Here is a 17,120-nt window from a genome sequence, read left to right on the forward strand (position 1 = left end):
GTACATGAAAAGACTGCGACCTTCTCCTGAATTCACGGACGCGTCAACGCAGGAAGCTATTCAAGGCGCCTTTTGGCAAAATTTAAATGGCGGCCGATAACGGATGAATGCTGGTAATGATTCCGCATGAAGGCGCGGCGATAGCGCTTGCAATTGAATAAAAATGATCTGGTGAGCGCTTTGTGTTTATGTATTAGCAAGGGCAGCAGCGAGCGGAGCGTTGGATACGATTTAAAAAAAAAATAAAGATATAAAGACAAGCAGCGGTGCCACTGGAGCAGGTCACAATCAATATGTAGCTAATAACATGACAAAAGTAAGAGAAAATGTCATGCACATGTGCAGATTGGTACATTGATGTATTTTTGCGCGCAAAATACAGTTCGAACTAGTTTATTCTGACCAACCAATCAGAAGAGGGAAAAATTATGTCATCGGCAAACTGGATTTGTTATGACAAAATATAAATAAATAAATAAATAAACAGTCTCAACCAGAAGTGCCAGTGATTCCAAAGGCCGTGGGCAGATTAGGCTTGCATGGCAACACAGAGGCTGGAATATGATTGGACAAAAAAAAAAAAAAACATCCACTAACACGACAGAAAGTAGTTCTACAAAGAAAATCACCACGAAATGACAATAGACCATTGCCGCCGTGGTTAACTGGCGCACATTTACAAAGCTCTATAAAAAATATATATATATAAATATATATATATATATATATAATAATAAAATAAAACAGAGTTCATCGCCCCCGCGGCACACCGTCGTGATATACGAGGCATTTACATGCAGAGGTGAGCATCTATCGCGCCTTCATTAACCCACGCTGAGCGTCGACGGGCTGCAAAGGGCACGACAGGGCGGGGCCCAATTAAACAGGTTGCCGTAGCAACCCCGCGTCATCTGGCACGTGCTCCAAAAGTGAAAATAAACGGGAAGCCCTGTTTATCATAAATCTGCATATTCGAGCCCGTAGAAAAACATTCGAACGAAATGGAAGCCTGTCATATAAAATCACTTTTGAGGAAATGAAGACACCTGCAGTTTTCTAAAGAGGCAAAATGTCTTTGATAATGACTCTGCACGTAGCTCAGTGCTGCCCAGCATGTTGTGGCGCAAAGCGGTACTGCACTCAAATTTCCGACTTACTTGCTGTAAAAACTCAAGGAACCAAATGAACCACTAGTCATCTATTTAGCCGATTCGTGGAGAATCGTAGTTAGCAGCAGCAAAAAAGTTTACTTTTTTTTTTTTCCAGAGGACGATCTTGTTGCTGTAGCTAATTTAATCCACGCCTCACACAACAAAGGCTAAGCAGAAGGGTTCAGAAAGTCACCAAAGACGACATGACGAGTTTGTGCAAAGCACATGAAAGGTCAGTGGCGCTCGGCAATTTGACTCCATAAAAGCGTCGACCCGTCGTGTTGGCGGAATGTTTCTGAATTTGCATTTAAGTGGCTTAATCGCTTCAGCCGCCTTACTTGGCGTCACCCCCCCGAACCCCCCGAACCCCCGTCCATCATCGCATCAACGCTCGCCACCCCTCCCTCCCACCTAATGCGCTCCTGTGCTCAAATTGGAATCCAGCGGAAGAAAGAAAAGCGGCCTTCTAATTATTAGCGCGCAGCGTTGGGAGTTTGCGGCATGAATAATTCAACGTCGACGTTCATTAGCCGCGCTGATGAAATGTTATCAAATAGATGATCAGATAGGCCACTATAAATATAGTTGCATTTTGGTTTTGTGTCAAGTCGGGAAGCAATTGAAGTTAGGAATCGTTATTTATTCTTCTCCCAGTGAAAAATTTGGGGGAATGAGAGGAATCCGTCACAGAAAGCGATTTTGCTGCAATGGCAAAAATGGATAATGCTGTCACAACGTTGCATTGCCAAAATACCGATGAAAATGCTCTGTTTGAACATAGCCCCGCCCCCTTCCTAACGCACCAAAGCACGTTCATAGCGACACGGCAAGGCAACTGCTTTGCTAGCATGAGTTTCTCACGAAGGGATATTGCCAAAAACGAAATGTTACCGGTTTGATGTTGAATTTAACAATCAATTTAAACATGATGAGTCCAAGCCCCAAAAAAAAAAAAAAAAAAAGATGACATGCGGGGTACCCCAAGGGTCCATTCGAGAGTCACCTCTATTCACCACTAGCAAAATATGTCCGTAACGTTTAACACACGTCAATGTGCTTGACAATCAGCATCTATAAATATTGATTGTTCAATTCTCCAGTTACACAAAACAGCTTCCTTTGTTTCAATTGTCTGAATGATGTTGCATTCCGCCACTCTGGAGCACTTTGTGCTAATGAAAAAGTGTCATGTTAGGACGTGATGGATAGACAGGGCGCAACCTCTGGGTGTGTTTCTGGCATGGTTCTAAACAAAAAAAAAGGGAATTTCCACTGTCAGGTCCACTCTGGCCCAAAAATGTCATCATTAAAAAAATAAATAAATCAAGAAAGAAAGGTCCTCGTTTTGCAACACGGGATGAGGAAAATGTGCAGATAAAATCTGCAAAACTTGCATAATTTACTTTCTAATTGTACACTGGCGGTGTCTATCAGTGTTTGGCATCTGTTTGAATATTTCACACTCCATAAACTGATAGCAAATCCCATCGCAAGATAGGATCTTTTTTTTTTTTTTATCCAAACTTATGCTAATTATCTTTCCTGTGCATAACTAACTCTTGATCTCTCTGACTTGAAAGTGGAAAAAAACATTTGCCAGCTTTGCTTTTTAGTTACTGACACGTTCACGGTGCATTTTACCGCCATTTTAATATTGGTTAAAGCATTTATGGTGCAAGGAAGAAAATAACAGATAAAACAACACCTATGAATATAAGCTAAAAAATGCGAAAAGTTGAATTCAAACTCACAGTCAGTGATGTGCTCCGCTTCCGTGTTTACGTCCAACATTCTCACCAGTGGCAGTAGTTCATTTCAGTTTGGCTCTGCGGTTTACGGTGGGTTCTTCAAAAGGATGAGACTGCCCTCTTGTGGACAAAATGTTCAGTAAGGTTGCAGGTGCCTCGGCAAATCTCAAAAACTGTTTAAAAGATAACAGAAAGCACAAAACAAAAGTAAAGGCCACAATACAACAAAAGCTGGACTTTTGCTCGAAAAATATAGTTCACTCAAAACTTACTTGAATAAAACAGAGGAAATTTGGATTAATTCAACGCAACTTGCTGTGGTTTGATTGGAACTACGCATATGTATTGTATTGCCACTCAAAGAGTGCGATTAACAGTTTCAATTACTTTATTCTGTCCTACATACTTATCTCATACATAACTGATTCGTGGATTTAGATTATCAATTAAACATCAAAACGATCATTGTCAGAAGTGGGATTCGAAACCACGCCTACAGAGTAGACTACAACCTGAACGTAGCGCCTTAGACCGCTCGGCCATCCTGACTGACACATCTCACCACACTCGACCCATCAGCGAAGTTATGTTGACGTTAGGTTGGCATTGAGGCCCACATGCCCCAAGAAGAGATCAGATAGAATACAATCAAAGGCCGCATTACATTGAATGAAATACACGAAAATTAAATATCATTTACGTTATAGCTCAAAGGAAAATTAGCAATTGCAGTGCTATGGCAAATATTAACTATATGCGTGCAGCAGTTCAATTCAGTTTGGCTCTGCCGTTTACGCTGGGTTCTTCAAAAAGGATGAGACTGCCCCCTTGTGGACAAAATGTTCAGTACGGCAGATTTGTGCCTTTCCCGTTGGAGTTAAAATCTATATTTAACTATCAAATTAATTAACAATAAGAAAAGCAATAACATATTCATATTCTTAATGCCCTTTTCCTATGAAGCCTTGGTTCCAAATATCCAGAGAGAGTTTTCCTGTTTTACTTTTTACATTTATTTTCTATTTATTTGCTGGGACTCTTTTATATAACAGTTATATAACAACGTATCTATGAATTAGATTTCCAGATACTATATAATATTTGATGCTTTCTGATTTAATTTTATTTTAACTGAATATGTGGTATTTTGATATTGTTTGTTAATTGATTCAACAAAGTCATTTTTAACACGTTCTATTAAATCTACGTTGACAATTTTCACTTTATGAAGGCCTTTACTGTTTAAATGTAATAATAATAATATATAATTCACTTTTTACAGAAATGTAATGTCATTGAGAATAGAATCTTGCAGGGAAAAGGGGGGGGGTCACCATGGGTACCATCGAGACAACACGTGTGTGGTGGTGGGGGGGGGGGGGAGTGTTTTCGCGGGGTACCAGCCTGGCATCGAGCAGTAGAGGACGACGACAACAGAGCCTCTCCTTCCTCCGCCACGCAGTAAGACTCCATCACATCAGCTCACCTCAGCACCTTCCCTCCTCATCCTCATCTTCCATCCCGACGAACGAGCCTCTCGCCGGCCACCATCAACCCGCAAATCATCGCCGTCCATTCCCATCCGCACTGTCACGTTGCTTCTTTTCTTCTCAACCGGCCTGCAAAAAAAAAAAAAAAAAAAAAAAGCAGTTTGTCGATACGTCCTTGCATTGAACGTGTGGCTGTTTTTGTGTCGGTCGTCACGCATTCGACGTGCGAATTAGCGCATATTTCAATGTGCGTGTGCGTGTGCGTGAGTGTGTGAGCGCGCGCAGAGATTTTTGTAAACATGTTTAGCTTGAAAGCAACTGTAAGAAATAATTGGGAGTATTTCAAATGAAATAAAACACAATATTTAAAGCAGGATAAGGAACAATTTGAGGTTTCCTTTGAGAACACCTTGAAAGCAGGCGAAAGGAATATTTGGATTTTTTAATGCTAATTGAATTTAATTTAATCTTATTCCTGTATATCTTTAACGCACGGAGCAATTACAGGTTTCCTTTTTTTGTGCTCTCAGGTGTGCATATTAAATGACTCTTTGCAAAGGATAAAGAATATATGCCTGTGTCTGTCATGAAGCTGCTATTAGATTGACCGGGTGTCCCTAATGAAGTGTCCCGTGAGTGAGAACAGAATGCAGCGTGCTAATTGAACTCGCCATCACCGTCACGCTGGATCTTGTTGCCACAGACACATGGAGCGCGACTTGTCCACCAGACGAGAGTGATGGGAAGCCCCCCAGCCGCATTTGACGCGGGCCTCGTCGTATGAAGACAGCTGGGGTGGTGGCGTAAGTACATCGAAATTGCAACAATTAAAGCTGCCAGAAGCCAGGAACGCGACCGTTGATTTTTTTTTTTTTTTTTTGAAACAGTGGTAAGGATTATTCATGTGTTGTGAGTGATAAACAAATTCTGGGACTAAGCGGTAAGATGTGTTAGAGATCACGTAGGTGTCCAAGCGAGTGCGCGTTGAGCGCCATGGGCTGCGGCGGGAGCAGGACGGACGCTCTGGAGCCTCGCTACCTGGAGAGCTGGACCAAAGAGACCGAGTCCACGTGGCTGACGGGCACAGACACCGACATCCCGCTCTCGTCCATCCACAGCATCCCGTCCGACGGCTCCGAGGCCTGTTTCGCTTCCGAGAAAAACGCCAGTCCCGGTGAGGAGACTGCGTCGCAAAATACGCTTAATTAAATGGACAACTTTGTTCTGGACGCCATTTTGGGTCCTTTTACACTTCGAAATTTGGACCCAGTACTGGGTTAGCTGTAGAGATGGGAAAATGAAGCTTCAAATTTGCTTCATGAACCAGTTGCATATATTTTGGACTACTTTGAACCCAGCAGATGTGTCTTTGTGCACCGTGGAGCGGAAACCGTCTTCCCAAAAAGATTTTCTGCTGTGCTTTGACGCCCCGGAGGAGATGAATGGACAAATCGAGTACAATAGGCGACATGAAAGGACCGGCACTTGGCTCTCATGACAACACACGCACACACCTCACATGTTGAAACAACACGGCCTTGCGTAACCCGGGCTGACGCTCATTAGAAATTCATCATGTGGCTTTAAGGTGTTCATTTTGTTCCAGTTCCCGATTTCTTCGAGGACAGCCTCCCGCCTCCTGCTCAAGCGTACCTCAAAGTGTGCTCGACCGCATCGGAAGCCAGCCTCGGCGACGTGAAGCCGAGCGGCGGCGGCCCGGCCGACATGTTGGCCTCTCGGCCGCAGGAGGGGGCACCGGTGTCCTCAGGTACCACAGTCCAGCGCAGAAGTGTCCTACACACTGAAGAGATTGTGAGTGGCAGGCGAGACCACCTACCACACAAGACATTAGTAAAATTTCAAGCAGAGGATGGCAGTGTTTTTAAACATATGTCTAACTTTAAAGCACAAATCAGTATTTATTTTTTACTAATTACCGGAGTACAGGTAGAGTCAGACCGGTTTTGAACCCATTTTGTTTTCTGAACAGGTTATTTCAATTTAAAAAGGGAGTAAAAAATAATGAGTTTTCAAAATTTCAAGCACAAAAAATAATGAGCAAGGTGGGTTTTTTTTCTCCAGCATTTCACTTTCAGGTGTTTAGCTTTGGACTTGTGTGCTAACAACTCATGATTAAAGTGAAAATACAGGTCGGAAGCTAAAGCTAAGCTAACACACGTGATGCTAAATACTCAAACAACAAAGTTAAGACGACATGGTCAGAAGCTAACGCTAACCTAATATCTCGCTAAATATTAGGATGACAAAGTGGGGAGAAAATGGTCAGAATTAGCTCATGCTAAGCTAATAAATGTCATGCTAAATAATATGACAGATTGGGAAAAAAAACATTGTCAGAATTAGCTAATGCTACGCTAATAAATGTCATGACAAATACTTGGATGACAGAGGAAAAAACACGGTCAGAATTAGCTAATGCTAAGCTAATAAATGTCACGCTAATTCCTAGGATGAAATTTAAAAAAAAAAAAAACATTGTCACAAGTGTCGAATGCTCAGAAAATAAATACCAAGCTGAAAACCAGGACAACGTTGACAAAAGATGTCATGTGGTCCCCAACAGACAAAATGGCAGGACAACCGCATGTCCACCAAGCAGGTGACCATCACGGTGACGCAGAGCATCCACCAGGTGGACAAGAACGGCAAGGTGAAGAAGTCGCTGACCACCTACGAGGTGATGAAGCCCGCCGAGGCCGTCAAACAGGTGGCGGCGCTCAACACCTGAGCGGCGCGGCGCAAAAAGATAGGAGATTAAATTGTGCATATTTTCATAGTAGGTCGTCGCCGTGCTTTACCGTCTTTTGCACAAGTTCAAATTTATTACTTGGTCAGAGAACGATGTAAAAAAAAAAAAAAAAAAAAAAGAAAATGAAAACGCAAGTAATTAATGAGTCTGCCTTTTGTTTGCAAGACACAACAAAACAGTGAATAAATTATATATTATAATTAATTTGAATGTATTTATGATCATAAAGTAGAAAATCAAATAAAAAGCATGCATCTCCAAATTTACAGATTATTTTTTACATGGTTCCTCGCAATTTAAAGGGCTAGCTAAGCCAAACCACAGTGTGCGTTATTAAATCCATATTTTTGGATGACTGTGTAGGACACGTGAAATTTGCATTTTCAGTATTATTTTTTTTTTTTTAAAGGCAGACTTTTCGCATTGTGGCCGTTGGCTGTGTGGTCAACGATGACAACACCAAGCTCGTGTGCATGGATGGACTTTAATAAAAGTGGCACAATCAAGCAACTTTTTGGGGCAGCAAGGGTCTAAACTAACACATAAATACTTTCTAGTAACGCGAAATGGAAAATGTCGTTTCTACGGTGGCTCAGGAAACTGAAATTGAAGACTGCACTTTTTACAGTGACGCCTAAACTGGGCTTTGTTTTTTGTTTTTTGCTCTGTTATTTGTACCATTTCGTGTCTTGAGTACCGTCTCTATTTGTGTTTTCTAATGACAATAAAAATAGTCTCAGTAACACCAGTGCAAGATGGGAAACTCATTTTTCCGTAACAGCTGAGGTCAGCTCTGAGCAGAGAGTGCGTGGATGAGTTGCTGAGGATCATAATGTATCTGTCCCGACCGGAACGACGGCTCCTCTCTCTCCATCCACTCCTCAGGACGGAAGTCCGGGAAGAAGAAAGCCATTTCTCGGCGGGCTGACTCGACGGAATCTGGAGGAAAGGAGAGCGGAATTTCAGCAAGAAAATAAACTCAAGTCACAGTCGTCTTAACGAATTGTGCGTGTCAAGAGAGTTAAATTATAAGTTCAAGTAGACCCCACCTGAGCCATGAGTGGTGTTGCGCGTGTCCGTGAGGCCAAATTGAGCCCGCAGAGAGTTGGGGGAAGTGTATCTGGCTCGGAACACTTTGGTGGGACCCATCAGTTCCCTCCAGTGGCGAATGGCGTCCTCTCGGGCTAAAATGTACGCCCGCATCGGGCCGCTGGGCGGGACAAAACAAGCACAACTGTAGTGAGAATGTGAAAACGCGATTTGGTACAAACCACATCGAGTCTTGATGAGAGCTTTTCAGGTCTGTATTTTGTCTATTTTGCCTTGAGATACGAGTGACCCGACTTGGAACTTATGCGAGTAAAACTATCAACAATAAACACATGTAGACAATCTAACAATTCTCACAGACATTATTTATCGATTGTGAAAAACTACAAAGATTACTGCAGGTGACAGAATCTCTGATAGTAGTGGTGAAAGTCTTCATTTGTGTCTGCGGGACTATATTATACTGCCACCCAGTGGCCAAGTCGCACATACCAGAAGAAGTTGTTTCATTCATCACATTCTATTCAATTCTATTACTTATTGATATACATTTTAGTACCTCTACATGCCTTCAAGGCGTTAAGGGATCACGCTTACCTTGACATGAACTCAACAAGTCTTTGGTAGAAGAATCGCCCTGAAAGTCAGCATGACAGACAAGCTTGAGCCAACAATAGGAAGTAACGTAACAGTTTGGGTCACGATAATGAATGGAATAGCATGTCTCATGTCTGTTGTTGCCATGGCAACCAAGGATCTTTATTGGTGGGTATCTCTCGTGTCGTCAGCACAAAAATTATTTTACTGCTTTCCGCACCGTACAATAATTCCAAACATATTAAATTCTGTTTGCGTTTCACAAGTACGTTGCTGCTGCTTCAACTCTAAAAAAGCAAATCATTTTCCTAGAAGCTGACTCACCATCACATTAGCAATGACCGCTCTCAAGATAAGTGGCCCGATGCCAAACGTTCCCACAATCAGGATGAATCACTTGCTTTTAACCTTCGCATCTGCGAAAACAGGCCGACTCTGACTCGCATGCTCGCCAGCTGATTTTGTTCGAACAAATGGATGCGCGCACCTGAATGCTCAGCATAAAACCTCTCAGAGTCCTGTTGTCTCCACACTAGATCTTTGCGTCGAACGATGACGAAGTTGTTATCCAGGATACTTTGGTGAAGTGCCTGCAAATCAGAAACCTTAATATACAGTTTCAGCCGATGTGTAAATTTCTGTTTTTAAATAGTTACGTAACATTTTTGTTTAGTTAATAAGGATTACATTTTCATTGAATTGTTAGTTTTGTGATGTGTTCAGTTTGCTTTTTCTGAATGTCTGCTGCTAATGTTTTACATTAACGGCTACATTACGCCGCTGTCTCTGTGTAATCTATATCTTTGCTGCTGTAACACTACAAATTTCCCCATTGTGGGACTAATAAAGGACATCTTTATCTTTATCATTCAAACTGCCCTGGCCTCCAATCTTATACTTTTAAGAGTAAAACCTCTGCCTCGTTTTTAATGATCACTTGTGACTTTATTTCACAGTTGGTCATTATGAAGGTACATGAAGAGTTGACCTAAGTATTTTTTTGGGGAGTTGGCACTTGAATGAAGCTACCTCCAGCATGAGAGGATGAGCCACTGCATCTGGTTTGATGACCGCCAGGGTGAGCTGCAGCGCTTTTGATAGGCGACACGACGTCAGCAACATTGTCTCTAAAAAAATAAAAATAAAAACATGGACAAACTATGGATAATATACGATAAGAGAAGAACTGTGTTCAGTTTTAAAATAAGCTAACTGTTAGCATATCGGGCAAAAAAAACAAAAAACGTTTCGTTTACCGGAAGTCGACTTTTGAGTGCTCCAAAATGCTCGTTGACTTTCAAAGAACGTCGAGAAGTGCCGCTATCATTTTAGTCGTGTGAAATGTTTTTTTTTTTTACAGTTCTCTTGACGTGTCGTGTGTGACTGTCAAAGATAGGTAGAAATTTTTATTAAACGCTTGGATGCGACTGGGCACCAGTTGGTCCGACAGTCAAATATGTCACCAGAAATTGTCCTCCTTCGATGAGTTCCTTCTTGAAAAATTTATTTCTGCCTTAAAATAAAACAAAGAAATATGACACGGGAGTAAATTTGGATTATTTTTAGAACTATTTAAAACTTTTTTATTAACAAAATGGAAAATCTTACGATAATCTGATAATCTGATCTGCCCTGCAATTGGCTGGCAAACAGTCGATGTTGTACCCCACGGACGTATATATGAATGGACAAGCAAAGCCGTTTACTCAATATATGGAGAAGTGAAGCCACCAGGCCCCATTTGGCGTTGCCAATCCCTCCTTAAAGATTCATCTGCATCAAATACAGAGACCCTAGCATGAAATACGCTCTGATAACAGTATATTCAGACAAAAAAAAAGAAATAAAATAAAAAATAATAATCACAAAAGGTGTGAGAAGCAGTGGCAACATAAGATGGCTGCCCTCTGGCTTTAGCCCGAGGGGCAGATTCATTGTCCACTCATATATACATCTGTGGTTGGGCTTGTCTTTTTAGAACAATTTTAAACTGGCCTCAACAAAAAGGAAAATCCTTCAATGATCTATTGTGCCCTGCGATGGGCTTGGAACCGGTCCAGAGTGCACACCGTCTCAGCTGGGCTCGACTTCCGCTCCCCTGCAACCCTCATGTGGACAAGCGCTGTCCAAAATGGATTGGATTGACTATGTGTCTGTGGTATGTCATCAATGTGGCTCAGATGAGAACTGAAATGTGTCAAGCGCATGCCAACTGTGCCAAAGGGGGCCACACCCTGCGCGGGGCGGGATGCCAGAGAACAAGATGGTGGAATGGCACTGGGTGAAAGTACCACCAATACTCTCATCTCACCCACCTGTTCTGGTCATGTGATCTAGGGGTGGTGATGCCACAGCTGTCAGGAGGATGTCGGTCTTATCGGAGCTTAGCTTGGAGAATTATAGATGTTAGCTTATAGATGTGCAGTAGACGTGTAATTAAATTGAACAGGAACAGCCACTTTTCGAGAAGAGCAGTACAAACTCAAATAACGTGTTTGCCCAAGTGTGCACACCCTCATCCCTGGGGATGCAGCTGCGTTCTGAAGATTCAAACGTATGTTATAAGGGGGACAGCACACACCTGCCACCATTTCAAGTGTCCGCGATTAACCGAGGATAAACTTCAGCTGTTCTAGTAGGCTTTTCCTGATGTTTATGCAGTCACATCTTACTGGACCTCAGGGAGCTTCTAATCTTTTCCATGCTCACCACGCTGAAGTCTCACGTGATGTGCCGATGAGACAAATGGAGCCAAATACCCATGTACTAAAATTCAAAGAGGGAAAATCTTTTTAAGTTGTGCTTTAAAACTTCAATATCACTGTCTCCGCTCTGCGCTCTCTCTCTCTCCCTGTGTGCAGTTGTCGCCGCTCCCTTTTGGTCAGGCAGCTGAGCCGCAACCCCCACAAGGGGCCCCCATCACAGAATCGCGGCAGCAACGTGGCACCAACACTTGTGGAACTTGGAATTATGTTTTGAAGGTGTGTTAAAGGAAAATTTATGTCTTGAGGGATTAAAAAAAAAAAGAAAAGTTATTTCATTCAAATATCCTCCATTGGCCTCTTCCCGTGACGTCACGCCCCCCCCCCCCCCAAATCCTTTAATGTAACAGTGAGAGAACTCATCCGAGTTTTTCCTGTGGCAACACCTTTCGGGGGTGACGGTGACGCGTCGGCGCCTCATTAGGACGCCGCAATAAAGACACCAGAGTGAGGACGAGGTACTCCAAAGTGGCGTCGACGCCTCCCCGTGACCCTGACGGACGCGTTTGTGACCACCAGGAAAAGACAAACGCATTCACAACCCCTGTTTCAAGTCAACGAGGTTTTGCCCTCAACTCTAATGACCTCCGAGGATCCGCACAAAAAACCTCACCTGTTCTCCCTTTGAGCCTAAATACCGGCGACCTTTGAACTTTCTCCCCACGACAGCTGCGTCAACCTCGGCGCTGGGCAACTGGCGTGCCCGGGGAAGGACAGAGGGTGGTATTAATCCCGTAGCAGCAGCTAATGAGTCAGCAACATGATACAAATGGATTGGACACGTCCGTAAACTCGTCACTGCCTTTTTGGATCATGATCAACTTTCAGTATTTGAGCTTCGAGGAGGGAATCGTTGCATTTGAGCGTTGGAGTGCGAGCTTGCTATTTGTCAAGTCGGAAGAGGTCATTGTGGCAATTTGCCGAGGCATTAAACTTCAACGGGATATCCTCGTAATAGTTTATAGCGACACGTCTGAAATGACCAAAATAAAAACAATTTATAAACACTTTGGAGTCGGTCCGTCAGTTTTTGACTTCCCTGGAGTGAGAGCGGCAATCGAGGGTTACAAAACGATTAGCGAGTGGGGGCGCTGGCATACAGGGGTGTGGGGGGGGGGGGGGGGGGCTCCTACTATGTGAACGTGGGATAAAAATAAACTCACTGACCCAGTTTGGGGGGGAAAACAAACAATCCGGGCCTCCATTTTGGCTCCAAATCATGTCCTAAAGTTGGCTTTTGTCAATTATGAACTAAGTAAGAAGTCGGCTAAATGAGTCCCTTTATTGAGCCAAGGATTAGATTTTATATTAAAAAATGACATGGCATCAAAAAAATATAACAAAAATTAGCTTCCGTGTACAGCAGGGGTGGGCAAACTACAGCCCAGGGGCCACATGCGGCCCGTTAAACGTTTGAATCCGGCCCATCGAACTTAAAAAAAATTCAATGAATAAACCTTGTTATTGTTTTATTTTCTAAATACAGTTTTTTTTCTTAACGACATAAATTGTTGTAATGCTTTTGTTCACTTTCGTTTAAAATTAAATGTTTTTTTTTTTCTCTGATATCGTGAGGTTACCAAAACACTTCATCCATCTGCTGATTTTTATTATTGGTGTGTTGTGTTGCTGTGGTTTTATTAGAGCGATTTCCCATGTCAGGGAGCGCGACGTTAGCCTAGCTGTTAGCGCATTTGAATCTACCGATGAGAACAACCAAATACGTTGAAGGAGTCGTTCAGTGATTTTGGATCATTTCTCGCAGGGCATACTGCTGTGGTGCACGCGTAGACCGCCTGATGAGAGCGTGTCGACTGCGTCTTCGACAAGTGGCAGTGATCAGCTGCCCGTAGAGAGGAACAACGAGATTACGATTTGTGCCCCGGGCCATTGTGTCTGATTTGAGCGGCCGCACATTCCCCCAACGACAAAAGTCACCCGATACTCCCCGGCGGGCCCGATATAACGCTGGCAAGACCTTGGCGCATAGCTGACATGAGTGGAAATGTTGCATTTGAGGTCAGCAGCTCGCACCCTGGCCATGGGAAAATATCGAACAACTGCGCAATTTGGACGACATACTGTCAAAGAGAGCCCAAAAATAAAAATAAATAACTGCGTTACTATTTGTGGACGGCGAGCGCCTCGGAAATAGCGAGCGCGTCGGGTTTCAATATAAGCCTGCCGCTCTGAGCTGGAGCTTTCTGTGAACGAGCGCCCCCGGGTTCCGATCACGCTCCGAACCCGGAGGCTGATTTTAGAACACAGGTGTTGACCTTAGCGCGGTGGCTTGTGCTTGCGGCAGAGGAAAATGAACCAGAGGGCTGCTGACGGCCATATGTCCCCCGCAGATGCCTTCGAGCGGTCAAATATGGGGCGCCATTGATTCCGATGGACGGAGGACGTGACAGCAGTGAGCCTGAAGAAAGACGTGTTCGTGGAAATGGTTGGGCAATCAAAATATTTATGCAGATATGTGTATAAAAAGCAGCAATAGTCGTCACTCGCAATATCACTTTTTTTTTTTTTTTTTTTTTTGATTTGTCCATGGCTCACTCATCCCCCAAGGTCAAATAAATTGATGCGAATTTTGTCATTTAACTTATTCACTGCCATCAAAGGGAGAATGAATTTACTCTTTGATGTCTATAGCTGTCAATGGCAGTGAATGGGTTAAGTTGCCGACGTGCGCACACTCAAAGCCGTTAATATGACGTTGGAATGCGCACTAACACACGCGCAAATCCTTCTAAAAAAAATGTAAGACTTAAAATAAAATCCACCCGTATTCCTCTGCGTGATGTGCATGCACTCGCGACAAACAACGACGCGCTCTAAAGCAGCGAACTACTAAGCTGGACTTTCATTTTTAAAATCTCCTTCAAAAATACATTTCAGAACGCATCTCTGATTTGCTTTTGACCGGTAAGTTGAATTAAAAAAAAAAAAAAAAGTAAGAACATGGCGCCTGAATTTTTTTAAAAGCAGTTCCAATAATGATTTGGACAAAAAAACAATTTTTGCCGTCATTTTGCTTACTAACTCAGGATTAACCCGACAAATTCTCATGGCATGTGCGTCCTTGGCCAAGGTAACGCTTCAATCACAGAAACGAAAGCGTCAGCTGTGACCGCTGCGAAACGCCATGACACATGCCCGCCTTACAGTCAATGCATTGTTCAGGCCTTTTCTCCAAAAAGAGACGCCATTGACAGTCGGTGTAAAATGGAGGCAGGGTGGGCTGTTTTGAGCGGGAGGGGGGGGCGAGGCTCAAGGCATCGGGGTGTAGGGTGTCTCGAGGCTAGCGTGAACAGCTGAGAGGTGTGATTTCACAGGCCGGCTCCCCACTGTCAAGGGCCCTGATTGGGCCAGACAGCAGGCGCAAAGGAGAGGCCCCCGCCGCTTCTAAAGGACACCAACAGGTGGGAGGCCGCTTCGGAGTCGGGGTGGGGGCGGCTCGCCTCGCCCGGGGTGGGATAGAAAAGGCCGAGCGGCCAGGCCGCAGCAGCGCGCTTGGACGGACGCGAGGACGGACGCGAGCGGGGGCCGGTCGTGCTCGTCAGGAAGTGCTTTGGCAGAGATGCTCGGTTTAATGTGAACGTAGACTGAAAACGTGGCGCTTGTTTGTTTTTTTTTTGGGGGGGGGGCGTGTGTTGTGGTTCTTATTGTTTTACGATTCAAGCGTCGCTTGAGAAGGAAGGCCTCAACTCAGGAAAAAAAAATGATAGCGATCAGCTACTCTTAACTTGGGTTCAAATTGACTCTTCCAAAAGCGAAACCAAAGAAAGGTTAGTTATATTTATTTATTTCTTTTATTATTTATTTTTTTTATTGGGTTGCACATGTCGACTTTTTGCTGCAATAATTTCCTATGCGCAGCAAATTTAGTGTCACTTAATCATTTTTTCCCCTCAATTATACACTTTTGCTTGGTTTCCTTTACTTTTTTTGGGGGGGGGGGTTCGGCCTGATGGGTTGAAAGGCCGCATTGTGTTCCACGCAGGATCCAGTTGTCGTTGCCCCTTGGGAGGACATGCTTCCTTATATCCCCATATTCATACAGCCACTTATGGAATGTAAGGAAGTGTGTGGTTCCAAGTGGACTCCAGCGCCGGACGAGGGGGGTGCGATGGCTTTTGCGGGGGGGGGGTTAATGTGCATCATTTTCTTTTTTATGTGCAAGCGTGTGTTAGGACGACAGGTGAAAGGAAGGCTGCTGGTTTTAGCTTGGCCCAACGGTCAAAGAGGATTGACAGAGCGCAGCTGTCGTCCCCTTTATAGACGTGATGAGTTTTCACAAAGTGGGCTGGAAAGGTGGGGTCGGGGGGTTGCAATGTTAACTGCATTTGGACAAGAAGGAGATCTAAAAATAGGAATTTTCTGCCCTAAGATGCTCCCTTATGTTTGAGAAGTAATGTTATATCTGTGTGTGTGTTTCTTTAGGTAAGAGTGAAGAGGACGCACGGGCCTTCTTTCACTCCTCCTCTTCTTCTTCTTCTTTTTCTTCTCCTACTTCTTCTTCTTCTCTCTCTTTGCTCAGCTGAAGCAACACCTTGCTGTGGCTGGTCAAACGGAACCAAGTCAGGTGTTTCTGTGAGGTTTGGTCCCCTTCAACCAGCTACTGCGTCGTGCATTCAGTCAGCGGACGTCCGGCCACGTGCGTGGTTGTCATAGAAACGGCGATAGCTGCAGCATTGACGTGCAGCGAGTTATTGGCGTTTCCTGTGTGTGTGTCTGTGCATGTGAAAAGTCAATAAATCAATACAAGAATCGAAGCACTGGTGAATTTATTGCACAATATGCATTTTGCAAGATGTCCACGTGTCGCATTTGTAGGACAAAGTTGATTGGAGGAATTGGGTGATTGAGGAGATGATATTTTGAATCTATTTTAGAAAACGTCATGCATGCGTGACAAGAGTATTTTTTTTGTACAACACACCACATGTCAGAATTACCATAATATGTGCATACTGTACAGTTCTGTATTATTTAAAAACGAACTTTTTTTCTTTTATTTTTTTTATTATTGTTATATCACTACCAGTGTTATTTTTAATCATGCAAATATTACTCCCGGAATAACAATACTCTATGCTCCAAAAAGACACAACTGTTCCCCAATATAAGACCAATAACTTTCGTAACAGACAACTTATTAAATGATTCTTATATAAATAATTCATACACAATCATCTACATATTGATTGGAATATCACTTTAGCATCAATTATAATTCGTTAAAATCATAGAATAAAAAGCATGTGTTCGTAATCCCACCCAAAGCCGCGCCCAAATTAAAATCGTTTTTCTTACAACGACCCAGAACACATGTATTATTCTTCACATTATATAAAGGCTGTTGATTGATTTTTTTTATTTCATTTTATTTCACTAATGCCTTTTTTTTGCATTTAAATTCCATCCATTTTATTTTATTTTATTTTATTTTATTTTATTTTATTTTATTTTATTTTATTTTATTTTATTTTATTTTATTTTATTTTATTTTATTTTATGAAGAGGTTACAAGTTGCACTGGCGAACCCTCG

The 17,120-nt window shown here is 43.0% G+C and overlaps 3 protein-coding genes across 5 annotated transcripts in view; 1 reads left to right on the forward strand and 2 right to left on the reverse strand.

Moving 5' to 3' along the window:
- Positions 1-3,047, reverse strand: part of LOC148316520 (uncharacterized) — a 23,837-nt gene extending 20,790 nt beyond the window's left edge. Inside the window, exon 1 of the mRNA XM_088286835.1 lies at positions 2,903-3,047. Coding sequence (XP_088142961.1) covers positions 2,903-2,942 — 40 coding nt within the window. The 5' untranslated portion in view covers positions 2,943-3,047. The remainder of the gene's footprint in view (positions 1-2,902) is intronic.
- Positions 3,048-4,278: 1,231 nt separating this feature from the next.
- Positions 4,279-7,907, forward strand: baalcb (BAALC binder of MAP3K1 and KLF4 b). Of its 3 annotated transcripts, none has more exons than XM_088286838.1 (5): positions 4,279-4,360; positions 5,093-5,278; positions 5,344-5,563; positions 5,996-6,201; positions 6,974-7,907. In XM_088286838.1, exons 3-5 carry the CDS (start codon positions 5,383-5,385, stop codon positions 7,136-7,138), a joined length of 552 nt encoding a protein of 183 aa, XP_088142964.1. In that variant the 5' UTR covers positions 4,279-4,360; positions 5,093-5,278; positions 5,344-5,382; the 3' UTR covers positions 7,139-7,907. The 3 variants fall into 3 exon arrangements, with proteins under 3 accessions (XP_088142964.1, XP_088142965.1, XP_088142963.1); XM_088286839.1 differs by having other exon boundaries at positions 5,093-5,192; XM_088286837.1 differs by having other exon boundaries at positions 5,093-5,563.
- A 37-nt stretch (positions 7,908-7,944) lies between these two features.
- Positions 7,945-10,253, reverse strand: nme6 (NME/NM23 nucleoside diphosphate kinase 6). Its single transcript, XM_088286840.1, has 6 exons — positions 10,063-10,253; positions 9,836-9,933; positions 9,294-9,396; positions 8,807-8,846; positions 8,209-8,369; positions 7,945-8,098 (listed from the first exon to the last, which is right to left on the reverse strand). The coding sequence occupies exons 2-6, from the start codon at positions 9,926-9,928 to the stop codon at positions 7,947-7,949; spliced, it is 549 nt and encodes a 182-aa protein (XP_088142966.1). The 5' UTR covers positions 9,929-9,933; positions 10,063-10,253; the 3' UTR covers positions 7,945-7,946.
- Between the last annotated feature and the right edge of the window lie 6,867 nt (positions 10,254-17,120).

This window comes from Idiotropiscis lumnitzeri, chromosome 21 (genome assembly GCF_059441095.1).
Source record: "Idiotropiscis lumnitzeri isolate Australia: NSW breed Sydney's pygmy pipehorse chromosome 21, RoL_Ilum_1.0, whole genome shotgun sequence".
NCBI lineage: Eukaryota > Metazoa > Chordata > Actinopteri > Syngnathiformes > Syngnathidae > Idiotropiscis > Idiotropiscis lumnitzeri.